At 39.9% G+C, this 21718-nt stretch overlaps 1 protein-coding gene across 6 annotated transcripts in view; it reads right to left on the minus strand.

The window, feature by feature from the left end:
• Window positions 1–13767: 13767 nt before the first annotated feature.
• Window positions 13768–21718, minus strand: part of LOC128782875 (chromodomain-helicase-DNA-binding protein 1-like) — a 110092-nt gene continuing 102141 nt past the window's right edge. For 5 of the 6 annotated variants that reach the window (XM_053933375.1, XM_053933376.1, XM_053933371.1 and 2 more), the window contains 6 exons: window positions 21310–21450; window positions 19075–19253; window positions 16868–16964; window positions 16602–16659; window positions 15399–15606; window positions 13768–15223 (listed from right to left, as the gene is read on the minus strand). In XM_053933375.1, the coding sequence (XP_053789350.1) occupies window positions 14860–15223; window positions 15399–15606; window positions 16602–16659; window positions 16868–16964; window positions 19075–19253; window positions 21310–21450 (1047 nt within the window). In that variant the 3' untranslated portion in view covers window positions 13768–14859. The remainder of the gene's footprint in view (window positions 15224–15398; window positions 15607–16601; window positions 16660–16867; window positions 16965–19074; window positions 19254–21309; window positions 21451–21718) is intronic. The other variant, XM_053933374.1, reaches the window with a different exon arrangement.

Consider the following 21718-nt stretch of genomic DNA (forward strand, 5'->3'; position numbering starts at 1 on the left):
TAGTTTAGTATGTCACATGGGCGAGAAATTTAGATTTTAGGATTTTTAGCATATTGTAGGTGGGTACAAGATGGACGATACAGGGTGTTGTCTCGAGTTCCTTTCTTCTTTCTTCTTTCTTCTTTCTTCTTTCTTCTTTCTTCTTCTTTCTTCTTCTTCCTTCTTCTTCCTTCTTCTTTCTTCTTCTTCTTGGGTTTGGGTGGTACCTTGTAATTGGGTAGAAAAATCCGCATTGCAGGTCTTTAGGGGTCAGTTATTGGGTTAGAAAGGGAAATAATCTAGGTGTCACCTTTTAATTGGGTAGTTTAGTTTTTGATTAGACTTAAAAAGACCTTGCAGCACGAGTTTGTTAGCCATTTTGTGCTGTTTTCACGCATGCAAGGTCTGGGTGCAGACAGTGTGCTGAAGTCTTGATAAGAAAACAATAAAACAAGAACCTGAAGACCGAAAAAGTCCTGTGCGTCGCGTTTTCCTGACAAAGAACTGCTTCAAGAGTGTTTCCCCCTGCCAGGGGAGCCCTCAGAGAGTTGCCCGACGTGGGGCCCGCAAACTCACCCTGCACTCAGGGTAGAAGAAATCAAGCACTGAGTTCATCAGCCACAGCTAAAACCAGCCATCACATATCATTGTAAACTGGTGGATAATCCTTTACGCATGAAAACATGAAGGATACAAGACTGTGTTCTAGTTTATTTATTGTGAGGGGAATTTGTATTACTACTTTTTTTTTTCCTTAGAGTTCTGTAACAGATTGCTTACCAATACCAACCTCAGCAGAAAATCCAGTTCCATGGGGAGTTGTCATGGGTAGCCCAAAAATCTTATTGTAGTCTATATCTATCTGTGCCCAAAATTGTTACTGTCTTTTTAAGACCCTGCAGCCAGGAAACAGGCAGGGTGGTACCACAGACACGGACGGTTTTAAAGTCTGCTCTAGCATGCATCTCACACTCTTTAGCAGAGTGATTTTTGCCTTGCTGACTTTTTGGTCTTTGCTTGGGCAGAGGCTTTTTATCCCCTTTTTGTTTTTTTTTTCATCTTGGAGAGACTGCCTTGGGGCGAATTCCACAGATGCCCGTCTGTCGACGCCACACTGAGTGGAGCGGCCCCGCTCCAGCAAAGCTCCAATTAGCCAGCAGCGCCCAGCTGAGAAGAAAATGATTATGGAGTCACCCCAGCCCAGCTTTCTTGCCTTGCCTGTCCTGTTGTCTCCTGCCGCAAGGAAGGCAAAATCCTTCCATGAGTTTCTAGCCCTTGATCTGGAGAATACCATTCAGAGCTCCAGCTGTTGGGGAAATAAGCAGAGCGGAGCAGGGCAGTGGGGGAAGACTGACACCATCTTTCCCTTTGTCCTTTGAACTACACGCTGGGCTTCGGAGCGCCATCTTGGGGGGTCCCCAGCATTTTCTGTCTCTCTTTGTTCTGGATGAAAGGAATGAGAGGGATGTATCTTTACAAACAAACTGTGGGCCTGCTGGTAGATAAAGCCAGATACTGATAGGTGAAAGAAGCAATGAGTGGAACCATAAATTCCATAGGAATTCCACTAATTGACACAGACTGTTGCTCAATGTGAAAAACAAAGTTCACTCTTTAGAATTTTTAAAAGTTTATTAAGGGATAAAATTCAACGCTGAGTGTCCAAGACTGAGCACCAAGATGTTTCCTATTACCATCAGAGTAGCAGTTGCATCTGGACAGTTTTCCTTATCTCCTGTTAATAGGCCCATCAATGTCTCGCCTCATGACTCAGAGGTAACACTCTCCAAGAGCCAGTTCTGTTTAACAGGTGATTAAGAACACACCTTGTGACTCAAAATAACATCAGCCCATTGTGAGATGCTCTGCCCAAGGGGAGAAGCTAGGCATTCCCACCTGGATAAATCCAGGAATTTCTAAACAGAAAGGCAGCCTTTCCACAGGTTTCCAAGAAGACACAGCAACCACATCTGCCACTCCAAGAGGACTGCAGCCACTCCAATTTGGACTGCTACCAGCACGCTGGCCAAAGCGGGTGTCAGGTTGTATTCTGACTTTGCCAGTGGTCTTCCTTTTGTATCATTGCGTGTATTTTTGTCTTTTGTTTTCCCTTTTCCCAATAAATTGTATTTCTGACTTGGAGTCTCTCACTGGTTTTGCTTTCAAACCAGAACACTGAGATGCTTGGCTATTTGGCAAAAGCACACGTTAACGTAAAACCATATTCTCTATATACTGTTACATTACAGGGGGTACATGCATACTCATGAGTTTCATGCATTATTCAAACATTCTTGTGATTTTAGATGTTTTAGGGATTTTCCTGTTTGGTTTTTACCTTTGACTTGTCTGCATGCCATCTTGTTGATTAGATCAATATATTTATTTTTGTGGTTCCATCTTGTTGTATTTTCACTCCCTGATAATGAGGGTCAATAAAGTTTTCTTTTTTCGGTGCTCTGGTTTCTGTCTCTGTTATCTTGTCTTTCAGATAAGATAGTCCCCGAATGTGGGAAATCACCTAATTATTTTACACCATTTTCTGAGTTAGTTACATGAAAAAGCATTTAAACATCCCACAGTCTCTATTATGCTACAGTCTAAGATAGCATATATTACACTTCTATTTATAAAAGCTATACGGTGCATACATAAACTGACAGATTATACTATATCAAAAGCAGTTAAAAGTAATTAGAAATTGTACTATATCGGTATCTTTGTGATCAATAATAACTTGCAAAACAAAAGTTAATACATAAATGCAAAAGCCAATAACTATATTTGTTATTTATAACATCCACCCAAGGATGTGCTAAATTTGTGGATTTGGAGAGAAAGACCAGAGACACAAAGAAAAAGAAGGGAGGGGGACATGCACATTAGAAGGGGTCTTAGGTATTAGGCATTTCAGGAAGTCTGTACCTCTCAAGTACCTGAGCCAATGGGGAAAGAGAGAGGGGCTGGGAAATTAGGATAAAAAGGAGGCTGTGTCCCCTAAAAATTTGAGACCCCAGGGGAAATGTCCCATGGCCTCTCCCTTTATTCAAATAAAGTTACAGGACTCCTCTGTCTCCTTTTTGGACATAAACTTCTGGTGTTTGTGGATTAATTTTCCTGACAATTTGGGGGCTCTTGTCAGGGATATTTCCACCGTCTGGGGGCAGCAGGCAGCGAGCGGAGCTGAAGGCGCGCCTCACCCAGTTTCGGTGATCAGCTCCCCTTGGTGGCGGCCAGCACCGGGTAATGCATTGGGGCCCTGTGACTGTCCAGGAGACAGATGAGTGGTGGACCAGGGGGGTCTGTGAAGAGTCCACAGGGAATGACCACTGAAAATCTCACCTGTGAGTGAAATGGGATCTTCAGGGAGTTAACCTGAGAAGGCACACATGGAGGGTTGCAAAGGTAAAGCCGGGAAGGGGCTCTGGCAAAAGGGATGATGACCCCAAAATATCTCTGAAGAATCCCTTGGAAGAATGTGGAGTTGGTTTACGCATTCTCCCAGGGATAATTAAGGACACAGATGCCCAAAAGGGGCAATAAGGGAAAGTTGAGAAGGAGTGCCGACAATCCATGCCCAAGGGGGGCAATAAGGAGAGTCGAGAAGGAGCCTTGACAACAGGAGATGGACAAATAGTGTTGTTACATTGAGAAAAATTATCTGAAGGGGAATGTAGAGAGATATGGTTGAGGCAAGGAGTGGCAGGACCAGGTACGGAAGTGTGGGAGAGGGAGCATGGGCTGGGGGCCTGTGGGGACTGTGGGGCAGCTGGGGCTTAGCACCAGGCAGTTCCTGACCCCCGCCACCCCTGGGGCAGGGGCAGCAGTGGCCACCAGTCCCTCATGAGGCTGCAGGATGCCTTGGCCACCTGAGATGCTGCCAGCCTTGCCTGCCAGGAGAGCCAGGGGAGGAGCTGTGTTTGGACCCTCTGGCAGGACAGAGACTGGCTCTGGTATATGCTGTGTGATAAAGAGAGTGAGCACAAGGAGGAGGAAGACCTATCTGGGAAATGCAGATTGTACGTGGAAGGATTAAGATTTTCTTTTAAGGATTTTGTTTGGTTCACTGGAAAAAGGAATGGTTTTGAGCTGTGAGAAAATGAGTACCCACAGGCAGTAGCAGGGGGGACTAGAGAAAGAACAGAATAAGTCCCTGGATGAACTGGTTAGAAAGATACAGCAAGTGTATGTAAGAAGGGATGAGGAAAAGGCAAAAGCAAAGGCAAAGAGTTTTTACAACCCCAGAGGGATAAACCTCAGGACCCAAGGGGTGTCCCAGGATAGAAGGGACGGGGTCAGCCACAAGGAAGTGGAAAAAACATTCCCTCCTCACCTGGGGAGAGCCAACGCAATCAGCGGTTGGAGAGGAATCAGTGTGCTATCTGCAGGGCAGAGGGACACTGGAAGAGGGACTGTACGCAGAGACAACTAGACCCTCAGGAGGAGGAAGTCCAGAGGATAATGGAGATGGATTGTTAGGGGTGTCAGGGGTTCTCATTATACCAGGGACCCACCACACTGGAGCCCTTGCTAACTTTTAAGGTGGGTCCAGATCGAGAGGAGGTGTGTTTCCTGATAGACACAGGGGCCTCTCGATCCACCTTGAATTTTATGTCTAAAGGGGGAAAATTGTCAAAAAGATCATTGATTATTCAAGGGGTGAGTGGAAAGGATGAGTGGGTGCGTTTTATTCAACCGCTGTTAGTAGATGTGGGGGATAGGTTTGAAATGCATGAATTCCTGTTTGTTCCTAATTGTGATGGTAATGTTATGGGAAGGGATTTGATAGCTAAAGTGGGAATGCAAATTAGTATTGTAAAAAAATGATACAGAGGCTAACACTGTGGTAACTGTGTAAAATATCTGAGAAGGCTTATGCTGAAATAAACCCAGAAGTGTAGACAGCTCCAGGGAAGATGGTAAAACAACAATTGACATGGACAGTGCTCCCACAGGGATATGCAGTCACTGGTTTTGTTTGGGCAAGCCTTGCAGAAAATATTAAGAGAGTTTACTCCACCCTCAGGAGTCAGGTTGTTGCAGTATGTGGATGACTTGGTTTTATCAGGGGAACAAGAAAAGGTGGTTGAAGAGGCTACTGTGAAGCTGCCTAATTTTCTTGCTAAAAAGGCACTTAGTGTGTCTGAAAAGAAGGCACAGTTGGTAGATGTTATAAATGACTCAGACCCCAAGTGGGAATGAGTTATAAAAACTTTATTGAGAACTAATAAAAAAATTCTCAAAGCAAAAGGGACAGCGCTGGGAGCATGGCTGACCACCAGAGGCTTGTCCACAAAATGGTGGCTCCGCCTTTTATACCCCTGGCGTTGCATCAGCCAAATACATATTCATAAATGGTCATACATATTCAAACATCTTCCTTATATATCCCTGGTGCCTCCCAAAGTCTTTCAGTTGACTCTTCTTTGCCATCCATTGGTGGAGACCTTCTTGCAACTTGATTAAAGGTGAGGTGTTGTCATGCCAAGTCCTCACATTGACAAGCTTCCCCTATTCCTGGCTGCTCCATGCAAGGGGCACATGTACACACCCTCCCCCACATGTGTCTGACAACCCTGACGACCAGGGTTGTCTGGTGGCAACAATACAGAGGGAAGAAGAGAGGATTAAAGGGAGGACAAAAAGGGGTCCAAAAACAACCTACAACAACAGTTACACATCAAAAGAACTTTAAACCTTAACAAAGCTTCTTTTAACACACATAATATCCATTCCTCATCTGTGCGAGCCAATCACCACACCACCCATCTATAACAGTGGAGAAAAAGGTTAAATATTTGGGACACATTTTGACTAGAGGGTTACAGTGTATTGATCCAGAAAGAATACAAGGAATTTTACAAGTACCATTACCCCAGACAAAGAAGGAGTTGCGGCAGTTTTTAGGTTTGGTGGGGTACTGCAGAGCATGGATTGAGGATTTTTCTGTTTTGGCCAGACCTTTATACGACTTTTTAACCCAAGACAGTCCTAATGTTGTGATATGGGCAACAGAAAGACAGAAAAAGCTTTAGAAAATTAAAACACAAATTGATTGATGCCCCGGTCTTAGCTCTTCCAGACTCAGAAAATGAACTTGAGTTATATATGGATGTTAAACAGGGCCATGATAAAGGAGTTTTGGTACAAGAACACGGGGGAACACAGCAGCCTGTTGCTTATTTTTCTAAGCTGTTAGACCCAGTGGCCAGAGGCTGGCCTCATTGTCTGCAGAACTGTGCAACCATGGCTTTAATGGTAACTGAGGCCCGAAAACTGACAGAAGGAGGATATCTGATTGTTAAAGTTTCACAACAAGTTAAAGCTTTGTTAACTATAGGAGCCTCTAAGTAGATGACCAGCACTTGGCTATTACACTATGAATCTTATTTAATGGAGCAGGAAGATTTAGAAGTGAAAAGTGGGGAAGGACTAAACCCAGCCTCTGTGAACGGCCCTGAAGAGGGGGGCCAAGAAGAAACCCATGTCTGCATTCAAGTGATAGATCTCCAGACCTGGGCTAGGGAAGATTTACAAGACACTTCCTGGACTGAGGAAGAAAATGTGTTTATTGATGGGCCTTCAAGGGTGATAGTAGGGAAGTGATTTACAGGATACACTATCATTAATGGAAGGGAGTTAAAGGAAGGGGGGAGGTTGCCACCCACATGGTCAGCTCAAAGGCGTAACTGTATGTGTTTGTGAGAGACTGTGAATTATATCAGGACAAGATAGTGAATGCTTTTACTGATTCTAAATCTGCATATGGGGTGATAGATGCATTTGGGAAATTATGAGAAGAAAGAGGTTTATTAACCTGCAGGGGAAAAACGTTAGCTCATGTGAGCTTAATTTCTCGCCTGTTGGAGGTGAATTTACCAAAAGGGGCGACAATAATACACGTTAAGGGGACACCAGGCAGGGTGCTCAGAGGAGGCAACAGGTAACCAACTGGCTGATGAAGAAGCTCGGAAAGCTGCATTGTTGCCAAAAATCTCTAAGATCCTCCCTTTGCTCCCAGTAACGCCACCACTGCCAGAGAAACTGCCTTTACCACCAGAGGAGCTTGAGATAATTAAAAAGAGTGGGGCAGAGGAAAGAGGGGATAACTGATTTACAAGAAATAGTAAACAGTGGCTACCAACAGCTCTGGCCTTAAAGATATTAAAACAACTTCATGAAAGGAGTCATTGGGGCTCTCAAGGACTGGCAGAAGCGTTCCTCAAAATGCATCTTACTGTGGGTCTTTTTACTCCGGTAAAGCGAGCTATTGAGGGTTGTTTGATTTATGCTAAAACCAATAACAGGGTTACAAAGAAAACTGCCAGGGGAGGGAGGCCTTGGGCTGTACTCCCCTTCCAAAGATGCCAGGTGGATTTTACCAAAATGTCCTGAGTGGCAAGGTTTAAATATCTTCTGGTAATAGTATGTCACTTAACAGGGTGACCAGAAGCATTTCCAACTGCTTCAGCAACTACAGGATCAGTTATTAAAGTATTTATTAAACAAATAATTCCAAGGTATGGGATTGTAGAAGCAATAGACTCAGATAGGGGAACTCATTTAACAGGAAAAATCCTTCAAGGGGTTATGACTGCTTTAGGAATACAATGGAACCTCCATACCCCCTGGCAGCCCCAGAGCTTGGGACTTGGGTTGAAAGAATGAATGGAGAAATAAAGAAACACCTTTTGAAGCTGGTGATAAAAACTAAGATGCTGTGAATATGGCTTTTGCCAGTGGCTTTGGCAAGAATAAGGGCCAGACCCAGAGGAGATATTCAATTATCTCCCTTTGAACTGATGTTTGGAATTCCTTACCCTTATAATTCTCAACCTAGTGGGGGGGGGGGGGTAGAAATAAGTGATGTATATTTGAAACAATATGTGGCCAGGATACTGTCTCTTGTGAAATCTCTTTGACAGGAAGCTCACCTGGCACAGACCCTGCCTGTGGACTTTGCTGTTCGTAACATCCAACCAGGAGATTGGGTCCTAGTTAAGGAGTGGAAAGACGCACCACTGGTGACGAAGTGAGGTGAACCTTTCCAAGTGTTACTGAACACAGAAACATCTGTCAAGACAGCTGAATGCAGGTGTACCCATCACACTTGGGTCAATGTCTCTGAAGCCCCAATGGTTTGGACATCTCAGCTGGAGGAGAAGGACAGAAGGCCGTAACTGACACTCTGAAGGAGTGGACTGGAGCAGCAGCAAGGGTGCCAGCACTGGGGGAAGCCTCATTTGCCTACCCACAGACTGTCTGCTAAAATTGTATGGGCATCCCTCCTTTAGAATCTCCAGTCACTGGGGGCTAATCTTCACTGTCATTGTTTTCTTTATGTTAGGTGGTTTCTGTGCCTTCACTCATCACAGGTGGTGCAGAAGACAGCATGAAAATTAGTTTAGGAAATTAGATGATACCATTAGAATGTTTTTCTTAATAATCTTACTTTTATATTGTCAGTTAAGTTTGGGCCAGAGGTGGGTGAATAATTTTTTTAGTCCTAGGAGAAGAAGTAGCAAAAACTTCTAACCTTAGCAATTGTTGGGTCTGCAGAGGGCCAGGAAGATCTCACAGCTGGCCATGGGTGGCCAACATGCCTATTTCAAGTTACCTTCAAACTGGCCAGGGATATGTTATGTAGGGTATATTAGATATGGAGAGGTGAAAGAAGCAATGGGGGGAACCATAAATTCTACAGGAATTCCACTAATTGACACAGATTGTTGCTCACCCAAGGATGTGCTAAATCTCTGGATTTAGAGAAAATGACCAGAGACACAAAGAAAAAGAAAAATGGGGCGGGGTATACATTAGAAGGGATCTTAGGTATTAGGCATTTCGGGAAGTCTGTACTTCTCAAGTACCTTGGCCAATGGGGAAAGAGAGAGGGAAATGCAGCAGACAAATTAAGATAAAAAGGAGGCTGCATCCCCTAAAAATGAGAGACCCCAGGGGAAATGTCCCATGGCCTCTCCTTTTATTCGAATAAAGTTACAGGTCTCCTCTGTCTCCTTTTTGGACATAAATCTCTGGTGCTTGTGGATTAATTTTCCTGACAGAGAGAAGGAGAAAAAAATAACAATTTTGTCTGGAACATTTTATATTTGGTACAGAACTCACTAGTCACCATGCTGCCCAGTTTAATCATGGGGCTCTGGCTCCTAGGCTTGTATACTTCTCCATATAAATGGTACAATTTGCCTAAGATATGGCTCTATTTTAGATCAGGGTCCTTGCTTTTGACAGTCTATTGGAACTGTACAGTGTGTGCTTGACACTTTTAAATCAAAATCAATATAGCTATAGCTTTCTTAAGCTGTTTTTTCAAACATGAAGCAAAATGCTGTACATGAAAATTGAGAGAAGCAAAATAATTTTTCCCATGAAAGTTATTTCACTATAATTGTAAACAAACCACTCCTAAATCATTATCAAAGCATGTTTCTTCACCTGCTTAACAGTTTTCAGGATTGGAGATCAATAATGTAATCATTAGGCGCTTTCAAAAAAAAAGGAAAAATAACTTCTGAATGAACAGTTGTTCTCTTTAGCCTCATTGTGCTCCCTGCTCTGTTTTTCAGCAGTACATTATAGTCAGCAAAGCGATTGAACTGGACTGTTTGGCAGCTGTCAGGAAGTCCAGGAAGAAAGGTGTTCGTTTTCAGGTGTTGGAAAATAACCATTTAGCTTTTGCCCTTATTGCTAACTAATCTTTTGTTCCCAGTGAAGGCTGACAAAGTCTTTCAAGAGGTGATAAGAATTTACTCCTGCCTTCCTTGGCAGACACCTGTCTTTTAAACAGGACAGTTGCCCTTCTACAAGATATCAAAGGCTTGCAACCATGAGGCTTCTTCCCTTTGTCTGAAGAAGACCTCATCTACTATTACTTCCTAATTGGGCAGTCCGTAGCCAATACTTATCCCAATGTTACAAATGTTGATCTGTCCACTAATCCTGATCCAAGAGCTCTTATCATCTATCCCTAGGCAGAGCTCCAGGCAACCTTGCTCCTCCCTCACAGCTCTCTCTTTGCCTTTCCAGCCTGTCCTTCCTGAAGAGCTAGCATCCAGCCATTGCAGCACTACAGTCCTGTGAGCCATCACACCATCTCACTGCAATCCCAATGAGATTATTACACCCCCAAGTGCATACAGGCCTCAAATTCTTCCTGCTTGCTTCCTATGCTGTGTACATTAGTGTACAGACACTTGAGAGAGGCCCACCATCATGCTGATTTTTGCAGAAAGGGTGTGAGCTTCCCCCATCATGCTGTCCTCTCAGCATGTCCTTATTTGTCCATGTATACTTAAAGTCAGCCCCCTTCTGTCCTGCTTTATTGGTGTCAAGGTGTGTTTTGTCCACATCACCCTGAACCTTTTGCTTACCAACCTAGGCCACCATGCCTGTGTTGGATCAGGTTTGCTGACAGGACTTGTGACCCCATGGCAGACTGTGAGAGACGGTCCGAAGTTTCCTTCATTTGCCTCACAACTGTCGCAAGGACCTTGAAGACCCCTGACAGGAGTTCTGGCCTGGCCGAGGTGGACGCGGACGCTTGCCAAGTGACTGTTAGCAGGTGTACTCGCTGTGCTTCTACAGAATGTTGCATTCTAACAGGTTGTGACAAGCGGTGGCTTGTACCTGCATGCCTGCACCTGCTTCACAGACCAAGGGGCTCTTTACAATGGCCCATCAATCTTCCCCACCTTCTGGCCAGATGCCAGTCGCTTTGGCTAAAGGCTATGTAAACTGTAACTTTTTGGGAAGATTTCGGTGCACCCCCACGGACAACAGCGAATCTATGTGGCTGGACCATTGAGGATCTCGTCTTGATGGTGGTAGCTATATTCCCCTTCTCCTCTTTTCTCTCTATTCTTTATTTCCCTTTTCCATCCCCTCTATCGCATTTGCTGTTGGTACCTAAATAAAGGTGCATTTGGTGTGATTAAACTGATGGTCCCCTGCTGTTTGCCTTTTTGCACTTTTGGGATTGGTTAACGAACCATCACGACACCCCGCACGAGCGGATCGTGAAACAGACCCATTCTGGAGCAGTTTGTGCCTGAAGGACTGCACCCCATGGAATGGATCCAGGCTGGAGCAGTTCATGAAGAACTGCAGCCTGTGGGAAGGACTCACACTGGAGAAGTCCATGGAGGACTGTCTCCCGTGGGAGGGACACCATGCCAGAGCAAAGGAAGAGCGTGAGCAGTCTGTCCTCTATGGAGGAAGGAGCAGCAGAGGCAACATGTGATGAACTGACCACAACACCCATTTCCCAGCCCTTAGGGGAAGGAGGTAGAGAATCAGGACTACACCTAAGCCCAGGAAGAATGGAGGGGTGGGGAGACAGTGTTTTTAAGGTTTGGTAATAAATCCAGTCATTTCCCCAAGTCAAGCCTGTTTTGCCCATAACAGTAATTGGTGTGTGATCTCTCCCTGTCTTAATCTCAGCCTTTTGTTATATTTTCTCTCCCCTGTCCACTTGAGGAGGGGAGTGATAGAGCGGCTTTGGTGGGCACCTGGTATCCAGCCAAGGTCCGGCCACCACATTTGCATGCATGGAAAATGAATGATAAATGGTTTATTTGCAAAGGATATGGTGCATATATTAGTAATTAGGAGAACCCCATAACAGTTTCATAAGCCATGGAGAACACCTCTGCCATCAAACTTCATTCCCCTCTGCATTCAGTTAAGTCTTAAACAGCTATAACATAATCAAAGTTAACACAACCTAAATATCCTAATTAGCAAAGATTCTAACCAAAGATACCAACTATGTTCTGGTTCTGTCTAGCTTTACTGATAGTGAAGTAGACTTAGTGGGACTGTTCTATTGATGTGTTAGAGTGGATCCAAGATTCCAGCTTACTACCCAAACTGGAAGAACTAGGCAGTGGATGTGGATGCACCAACTTCTAGATTTTCACCACTAGAAGATGCATAGCACACATGCACAACTTTACTAGCCACCACTAGCTTAACACTGCTTCAGTAATTAAGATGAAAAGCAGAGTTCAAAACCCTCTGAACCCTAGGAAAATGACAGCTAATAAATGAAGAAGCATTATCTGAGTTGCAGCCTACATTAAATTAGCTTAATTGTACTTGGCTAAATGATATTAACTTAGAATGTGCAACAGCTATGCCTATAGTGAGATTATAACAAACAGGTACACTGAACAGGTTTTGGTTCAATTTTAATGCCTTCGTGCAACCCTGGTTAATTGGAAAAAATGCTCAACTGTCCTGGGCAACCCAAAATGTTATTGTATTCCATATCTATCTGTACGATTTCATATGCCAATATAGTTACTCTCTCTTCAAGAACTAGTGGTTAGAAACAGAACCATGGAGGTTGGCAGATGCTGGGGTCCTTTTAAGGTCAGGTGAGGGACACTCAGGCAGAGGCTGTCTTGCCCTTTCTCTTTCGTTCTTGCCAGGAAAGCTGAGGCAGGTCTTTGGACTGTTTTTTTCCTTTCTTTTTTTCTGCCACCACCCAGGACAACCAGCCATGGTGCCATGCCAAGAAAAACAGAACAGCCCCTGCTCCATATGGTTGCCCCAGCCCACCAGCAGTGCCTGGTTGAATCAGAAGGATACGGAATCCAAGTCATCCTAGCTGACTGCCTGCTGCTTTTGCTGAGGAGAAGGCATAGTCCCTTCACGAGTTCCAGCTGCGAATCCAGTTCCAGCTGCCAGTTTTTGGCCGCCTTAGTCAACAGAGCTGCCACTGTCAGAGAGATAAGAGGGGCATTTGGCTGTTTTTTGGAGTCTAGGGTTTTTTAAAATTTTGCCCTTGTTCCCTGTTAGTTGTTCTTTGGGGGAAGAGGGAGTTTTTGCTATCGCGGAGGTTCAGTTGCTGTGCTGTTTTTCTCTATTTGTTCTCTCTCTTCACACGTGGTTGGGGGGGGTTGTTGTCCACCATTTCTGCCTTTAACTCTCAGACCCCGACGTTGTCTACAGAGGGCACCATCTTGGGGGAGGGGTTTCTCCACCATTTTGTTTTCTTTCTTCCTGGGGAGTCCACGAGACTCAGCACCTTTGTATCTAGTGATTATTATTGTTATTTTTGCCTGCTGCTGTTTTGTTTTTTAGTAAACTGCCATTTTCCCACTTATATCTTCTTGCATTTGTCTCACCTTATTGGTGAAAGGGGAGTGGTTAAAACTAAAAGGAGAGGCAACTAATTTTGGAGTGTCCACCCCTTAAATAGTCTTAAACCAAGACATCAACACATTGCAAGATGAAGAAAAATTGGAACAACATATTAGCTCCAACCACATGATGCCAGGGTAGACATTTATCTTCCCTAATTATGTTGTGTATTTAGTACTTAAGTGTGGATATTCTCAGTTCAGTCAGAGAGAAAAAGAGAAAGATTTCTGCCAGGCTAAGCCTGGAAAAAAGTCAGAGAGGAATGTAAACAATCTATTATCTTGCTTTCCGTTCATATTGTTTATAGATATGTTCTACCACACTGACCTAAGTCCAGTGTACCAATCAGGTGAAATGCTTTTACCTTAAGACCAATGGAATTAATGTTCATGATGTTCTCTATAAAAGAGAGAAGTGCTTTTGAATAAACACTCATTTGCCTTCTGAAATCATACGAGTCATTTCGTCTGTCCCTGGCTCAACAGCATCACTTAAGAGTTGAATATTTTTATGGTTACATGAGAAAGATGTATGCTGTAGAAAAACACCAGCAGAAAACAAGAGCTCACATTTCATTTTAAATTTAATTTGTCAAACAGAAGTTATCTATATACAGTGTGTATTGTAATAATTCTTGTAATAGAAAGTCATTCAAATCTAAAATATTAACTGGCTGCATAGCACATTTGACATTATTGCCCATTTCAAGAGGGAAAATGATACATTTCCAATAAATTTTTTCTGATTTGGATTCAAAAGTGTTCAGATATTGAACATGCCTTCTTTAAAACCTATGGACTGAAAAACTTTTCAGACCACAGTTTAGCTGAATATTTCCCATTTCATCACAACAAATCACAGTATTGTCAGTTTTATAGAAAAACAAAACCAAAACATGTATCTGAAGCATCCAATAAAAAGGGGCACTAAATGGAATAAAAAGGTTCCCGTCCCCATTTTTGCATTCTGAACAGCAATTTCATAAAAATATTTTTATTAAAAAGTGTTAGTATATTGACTGTGTGACAAGAAAGACTGAGTAGGTAGGGAAAGGAACAAGCAAAAAAAATCTCATTTAATTAGTTTGCAATATTTTTCAGAGATTTCTTTTATTTTGAAAAAAGGCATAATTACAACTGACCACAAACAGAAGAAATCCTGTCTATTTTACAGTTATGGGTACAGAACTTAAATATTCAAGCTTGTGATGCAAAATGGCAAGGTGACTGCAGTATACAATGTAAATAAATAGCTTTGAAACGTGAACAAATGTCCTTGAGAATTCTTTACTAAGAAAACAAACAAAAAAAAAACTCCTCCTAATTTCTTCCTGAAACATGATCACAGGTCTGTGTTTAAAATCTCATTTGCAAACATAATTTAAACTGTGTTCACCCTAAAACCAGTTTTATGAGATTCAGTCTGAATGGGGCAGTGTTGAGGTCCCTGTAAAAGTAAACATTTTCCATTTCTTAAAGAGTGGAAAAAAAACCCAGAAAACACCTGCCACCAACATTTGCAGCACAGTGCAGCAGAAATTTTAAATACAAAAATATTTTTCTATTGTTGGGATAATAGACCTTGCATCCTGGAAAGAAGTAACAATACTGTGACTAACAATATCCAGTCCATATCTTTCAAGTCACATAAGGCAATTACTGTGTTAGCTTACTGTATATGGCTAAAAGATGGTCCAGAAAATGGCAGTCTTTGTTATGTTTTCCGGCTACTCCATGTATGTTCAGGTGTACTTTTGTGATCTGATGAGTGTTCAAATGGAGATCTGTGTCCTATAGGAGATCTTGACCCATAAGGAGACCTCTGATCTAATGGTGACCTTGGGCCACTACCAGAAGCTCTGTGGTCTATTTGCCAGTCTGAGTGGTACCTATAATCTCTGGAAGATTTATGATGGATATACTCTGAAGTGGAACGGTGATCTGAATGTATCCTGTGGTCTGAATGGGAACGGTGATTTGAATGAGGCCGACTGTCTTTTAAACTTCCTTCCAGGTTTGACCTGTGATCTCTGCTCCTGTGGTCATCCAGCTTTCTATGTTTACCATCACTATAGTATCTGAAAAAATTTACTTATTACTGAACACATAGTAAGGACTACAATCATGTCAATTCAACAGAACTGCATAAGAGAAATGTCTTTGCAATTTTGCATTACTCTAGAAAAGATTCACTGATGTTTACTACAAGCATAGTGAAAAACCAGGAAAGGAATTTTTAGCAGAACAATTTACCTGCTGTCATGTTTATAGTGATCCCAGTCTCTGTGGTCTTTTCCATTGCTGAAAGCTGAATGGGACCTTTTTCTCGAGTCATTTTTATTATAAGCATCTTCCTGATGCTTGTCCTTATGATGATCATAGTACTGTGACAAATGTCTATCAGAAGAACTGTTCCTGCTACTGTCATCATGGTTTGTATTCTCCTTCAGTCTTTCAACACCTGTTTAATAAAGCAGAGGTTATAAGGAAGCCTCATACAGTAAAAATTATTTTCTTCACCCATTCAAACAGCACTTCTATCTGTCAGATTTAAAGCAATGTGAAAGTGGCATTATAGTTTGACAGAAACAATATCTAAATTAGTGAAAGATAAATGCAGTAATGTGAGCAAACTGAGAGAGACCTCAGAAGGAAACAGAAGGCAAGCAAGCTAAAAACATAGATATGTAGGACTGAGAAACTAAATTTTTCAACCTTACAGACTGAATGGAGAAGATCAGTGCGGTCTAATTGAGCAGGGCGTAGAAACCAGGTGCCTTTAGTAGAGCAATTTGAAACAGAATGGTAGGAAGTTCCTCTCTAAGGAGACAGCCCTAGTGAGAACACTAGTTTTAGAGGTACACCTTCTTAATGAAGAGTTTTTAGTGGTATTCCTAAAATACATTATACCCATTATTACCATACTATTGTTATTGTATATAAATTTTAAACCCATGATAATATACTCTAGGTTTTATATAACATGATATAAAAAATAGTATTACAAGAAGGCAACTGTGGGAGCATAGAAAAACAGTATTATTTTCAATAGCAAAAGACGTCCCATATAACTGATTGCTAACCATAAATTCAGGGAATATCTTTATTATGATATGGTGACATTACAACTGCTACAAACAGGTATAGAGCCTCCAAGAAGTTTACAAGTGTTGAGTTGGCCTCTCTCCCTTCTCAAAACTAAATACAAAAAAGTGTGGATTTTTAAAAATTAATTTACTTACTTTAAGAGAATGGCCAAATAACTTGCTACTAAAATCTCTAAGTGCCAAATTCAGTCCATGCTCAGTTGAATTTCATCAGCAAACTAGTGAAGTTATGCTGTCAGCCTATCCCTATGATATCCATCAGTATAGGAGTTCTAGGGGACAGTTTTATTTCATTTTACATACCATCATTTAAGATATCCAGCACAATAATATGTTCCAGATTTCTTACCTGGATTTCTAATTACATGTGTATTCATGTTGTTGCTAATATTCTGGTCACTGTGCTGCTAAAAGAGACAAGCACAAAAATTGTCATTGATAAATCCCAAAGTTGCATCTGAATTCTTCAGAAAATATTCTAAGAAAACAAACTAGTTTACTATGAACAGTAAAATACATTTAAAGTGTATTGAGTGAAAACAATTGATACTTTATAATAACAATTATAAAACTTAGAATATATTTTTGTATATTTAGAGAGTCTGAAAGTATTACCTGAGATTCTTGGCGTTTTTTGATTGCATGTTTATACAGCTTGTGCAGCTTTCTGGCATCAAATTCTGTAAACTTAGAGACAAAAATCCACAAGTTTCTGAGGAAAAAGAAAGAGAGGTTATAATTCTTCCATGTATTAGTTTTTATTGTGTCGTACAACAGAATATGGATTTAAATGAAATTATTTCAACAGTACTTCAGTAAACTGAATTAAATGTAAAGTCTGTTACACAGAATATTGTCTAGCTGCACAGAAAACATTACTTAGCTGTATTTCAAATTTTTCAGAAATTAATTACTTTAATAATTTGTCATTTTGTGATATTTATCACAATGACTGAAAAATGCAAACTGTATGAAAAATAGTATTAATGGAAGTTTTGTTAATAGAATGATTTGGCAATTGCATAAAAATGTAGTTTTCAATTTGTTGTGCAATTCTTCTGAAAGATTACTTGAAATATGTCAGAAAATGGGAGTATTTACTACTCAGTGAAGATTCTTCTGAACTTTAAATCTCTTGCAGTATAAGAAATTTGACCTACATGCCCAATTTCCTACAGATATCAGGGATGGGATTTTCCCATGAAATTCCAAAGCCTGGTCAAAGCTTTTGAAACCAAATGAGGAATCTGAAAGAGGGTGGAAGCAGCATGCCAAAATCTTTGATCCTAATCTATGCTATGAAAGAAGAAAGCAAAACAAAACAACACTTCTGGTGTCAAGGAGCCAAAACCTTAAAGACAAGATTTGCTTCTATGATTGCAGACACCAGATCTAAAGTCTAGAATTCTTTTAGCAAAGTTTACAGGTGGAATGCTTAAAAGACTAAAGAATAGTACTGTTCTAAGTAGTTTTTAGTTCAGAACCAGCTCAAGTGTGTAGGCTCAAGAAGCATCTATCTGCTCTTTTACTGCGATGATTTAAATACTATAGTTTTGGCCTAGAGGTTTGCAAAATTAGACAAAACCTGCAAATGGTGTGCCCAATGACATCTGTATAAGAAATATAGCATGAATACCTTTACTAAATTCTATGTCTTATTAAAGATAGATAAAACACATATTTTAATAATCTATGCATGGTACTGTAGCATTACTATGAATTAATATTATAGTAGCTCTACTATACTCATTCTTCACTGAAATGGTAATCAGGCATTGAAACAGGCTGCTCAGGAAAGTGGTGGAATCACCATCCCTGGAACTGTTAAAAAAATGTATGGATGTGTCACTTTGAGACATGGTTTAGTGGTGAACACAGTGATAGTGCTGTGTTAACAGTTGGACTCAATGATCTTAGAGATCTTTTCCAACCTTAATAATTCTATGAGTCTATGATCCTACTATGAATTTCCATTTAAAGAAACATAACATTTACCAAAGTGTCTTTAAGACATGGATATTGTTTTTGTATTTCAGTTCACCCCAATATTTTAAAATAAAGCAGGTACAAACAGCAGAAATATTCTGGTAACAGTCTGCAAGAAAATGAAACACTTGTCTGAGTTTTGTATATGGAAGTGCAACCATATTTGCAATCATAAAGGATTAAAGTGCACATTATGATAAAACTAAATCTAACTGCATTAATAACTTAACAAAATATAGCAAGTTTATAAACCAACATTTTTCTCAATTTTTCCAAAGTTATCACCTCACAGATGCATAAGAACACTTAAAACTCTTATTTCATTTTGAAATACATTTCTGAGTATGTTATGATAAATGCTTTTTATCAAGTCAGTTAATATGATTTAAGTTTAGAGTATATTTTTTAAAAGAATAAAGGATTCGGCAACTCAAAATCATTCAAAGTTCAACATACACATTCATAATGGCCTGTTTTAGCATGAATAGAAACCAAAACCAAACGTCAATGTTGAAAAAGGCAGATTCTTTAATGATAAGAACTCTTTTCCACTAAACATGAAATATACTCTAAATACAGTTATTTTCTCTTTGCATTTGGTTTTAAAAAGTAAGAGGACTCCACCTACTGGACAAAATGCATTGCTATGCAAGTATAAAAAAGTGAAACCAATAAAAGCTGTAACCACTTATAATCTTTTCATAAGTCCTTATTTAATACAGCAGAAAAATAAAATAAATGGAGAATAATAAATGAGAAATAATTAAAAATATTCTACTTAACATAAGCTATTATGATTTTCCCTTTTTCAAGAAAAATCATGCAGAATAACTTACTTTCTCCACTGTTTAATTTGTTCAGGATTTGTGTACTGCTTTAGACATTCAGTAATGTGGTCCCCAATTTTGATTAGGCACTGTCTAGTATGCTCCAGCTGTTCCCTTTCAGAAAGGCCTTTCTCTGGTCTATCCAATTGTTTCAATGCTGCTTTAACAGGCCTCATTCTTTCTTTGCACTGTTAAATTTTAAAAAAAGGAATACATTAATTCAAAAATAAAAATATTAAAATCATAAAACATGACACCCTTACACAGGCAAAGACAGTACTGTTGTAAGACAAATGAAAAGCAAGTCTTTGCTTGCAGCTCTTTTAGTTTTACTATAAGATTTCATTTGGAAAAGTAGCTTTTTAAATCCAGTTGAAAATTTACTCCTATATGAAATTATTGAATCGTATGTAACACATATTAAAGATTTAAGAAAGCACTAAGTTAATATAAAAGATTTTCTGAGGGAAAAGAATTACTAGGTTTTACAATCATGGGTTTAACTTTCAGCACAAGTATATAGGACAAGAGTTATTTTACTTTTTAGAGCCTTGAAAGCTATACAGACTCAGTGCCAAGATTAGGTATGAGAATGTTTAATATATTTTAAGTAGATGCTTTCTGCAACAATTAAACTTGGCATTCAACAGAGGATCAGCATTCCTTCTCTGCGCAGCTTTTAAGCCTGAGTTCTATGCAGATACTAGGATAAAGCTAGTTTAGGTGTGCCTAAATTAGTAACAGTGATGACAACATGTACTCATAGATATATTTCATATGTGTATGCTTGAATTTTCACACTAATTTAAACATGTTAATAGTAAATACAGATAAACCAGTTAGCATGTTTTAAATTATAGACCTTTGCTTGGAAATACAATTTAATCACAATGGCAAGGTAGATGAAATGCATATTTTTACCTGTCACAAGATAGACAAGAAGTCAAATGAGTTAGCCTCAACAACCCACAGCACTAATTTCCATTTGAAAAGATAAACATGCTAATTATATTGTATCTGATCATGGCATAATGATAGATATACCTTCCAGAACAGAGGGCCTGGACAAAACAATGTTTTATATGCAAACCCAATCTATAATTACTCCCACTAAGGAAGGAAGACAAGTCTATATATCCAGAATCAAAAATATGAGGGATTTTGGAGAACATCACAATCACTGTGTCAACATCTAGGGACAACTCAAAAATCAGTGAAGCTGTTTCATTACCAGATCATGCCATTAAGTAATTAAGCAGCTACATTACCTATTGCACTAACCACAGCTTAAGCAACTTTTAAAAGACAGTTTACAAAGTACACTGCTTAAGTGTAGAGGTGAACAGAGAAGCACAGTTGTACATGGGAATTGTGTGATTTTCAGTCACCTAGCCACTCACAAGATATCCTGGAAATTATAGATGAATCACTTATAACATCATTTAGATTAAAAAAAAATGCAAAACAACAGCCCCCACATAGGTAAACTAGTCAGTACCATAGTGATGAGAAAACAAGATAATTTGCTTCTTACAGCCAGCACCACAGTAGACCCAGTAAACCTGTCTAGCAGTAACAGACAACTGTTGAAAGCAGAATGATAGAACTTTTACAGCAGAAAAGTAGCTGCTCAAAGTAAATTCTTAGCATCCTTCCAAAGTCCCCAATAAACCTATAAAATGTTACATACCCCCCTTTTGTTCTTCCAATATTGTTTTTGTTGTGGACAAAAGTAGTGATATAACTGAAATTCTTTCGTTATCAGAGATATTACACCATCAAGATATTTCTAAGGACTTTAGGATTTGTTTCTTCCTCTGTCTAATGCAGGAAGTCTGTAATACTTCATGAGCAACTTTCTCTTGTTAGCTTACAAAGGGGTATTTGATAAGGTCAAGTCAGAGACTACTGCAGATGCATTAAAATTCATTAATTTCTGTTCTTTAAGAAGCAGTATCCATGAATTATTCTTGAGGATGTATCTTCACAGTCTTTTTTAAAACTATACAGTACACACAACTAGACAAATACTCTTCACTATACTGCATAAATGCAATAAAATAAAACTGCTAACCTGAAAACAAAACTGAATTTAGTATAGTGTCGATAAGCCTTCACTGATCTAAGATTTTACTGGCAATAGATATCTGCATTATAATACCTAATAGCAGAATCAAAAACATCAGAAATTGTGCTCATTTAGTATATCAAGTGTAAATGCTAAGTTATCAACAAGGGACTTACCACACCGAATGTCCTCTGATCCAGTTCTTCAGATTCTTCTGATATTGGAAGTGTTTCACTAGTTGCAGTAATATGAACTGGAATATCCAACAATGAAACTTTTTTATTTTTTTCTTTATTTTCAGATTTGAGTTCATTTGCCTAAGAACAAAACATGAAAATTTATCTGATAAGCAAACCTTATTTTTGGGCTGAAATTATACTGTAATTAGGCAATCACTGCATTATCTTCAATAATAACAAAAAGAAAGAAAAAAATCTGTCATGCAGTGATAGTACCTTTTATTTTCTCTCTCGGAGGGATGGAGAAGGAGAATGGACAAGTTTCTTGCACCACTTGCACTCTCAGTCCCACTAAGCTATAGATCTTTAAAAAAATAATTTCCCATTTCATTTGCTTGTCCTTGTA

The sequence above is a fragment of the Vidua chalybeata genome (genome assembly GCF_026979565.1).
Source record: "Vidua chalybeata isolate OUT-0048 chromosome W unlocalized genomic scaffold, bVidCha1 merged haplotype SUPER_W_unloc_2, whole genome shotgun sequence".
NCBI lineage: Eukaryota > Metazoa > Chordata > Aves > Passeriformes > Viduidae > Vidua > Vidua chalybeata.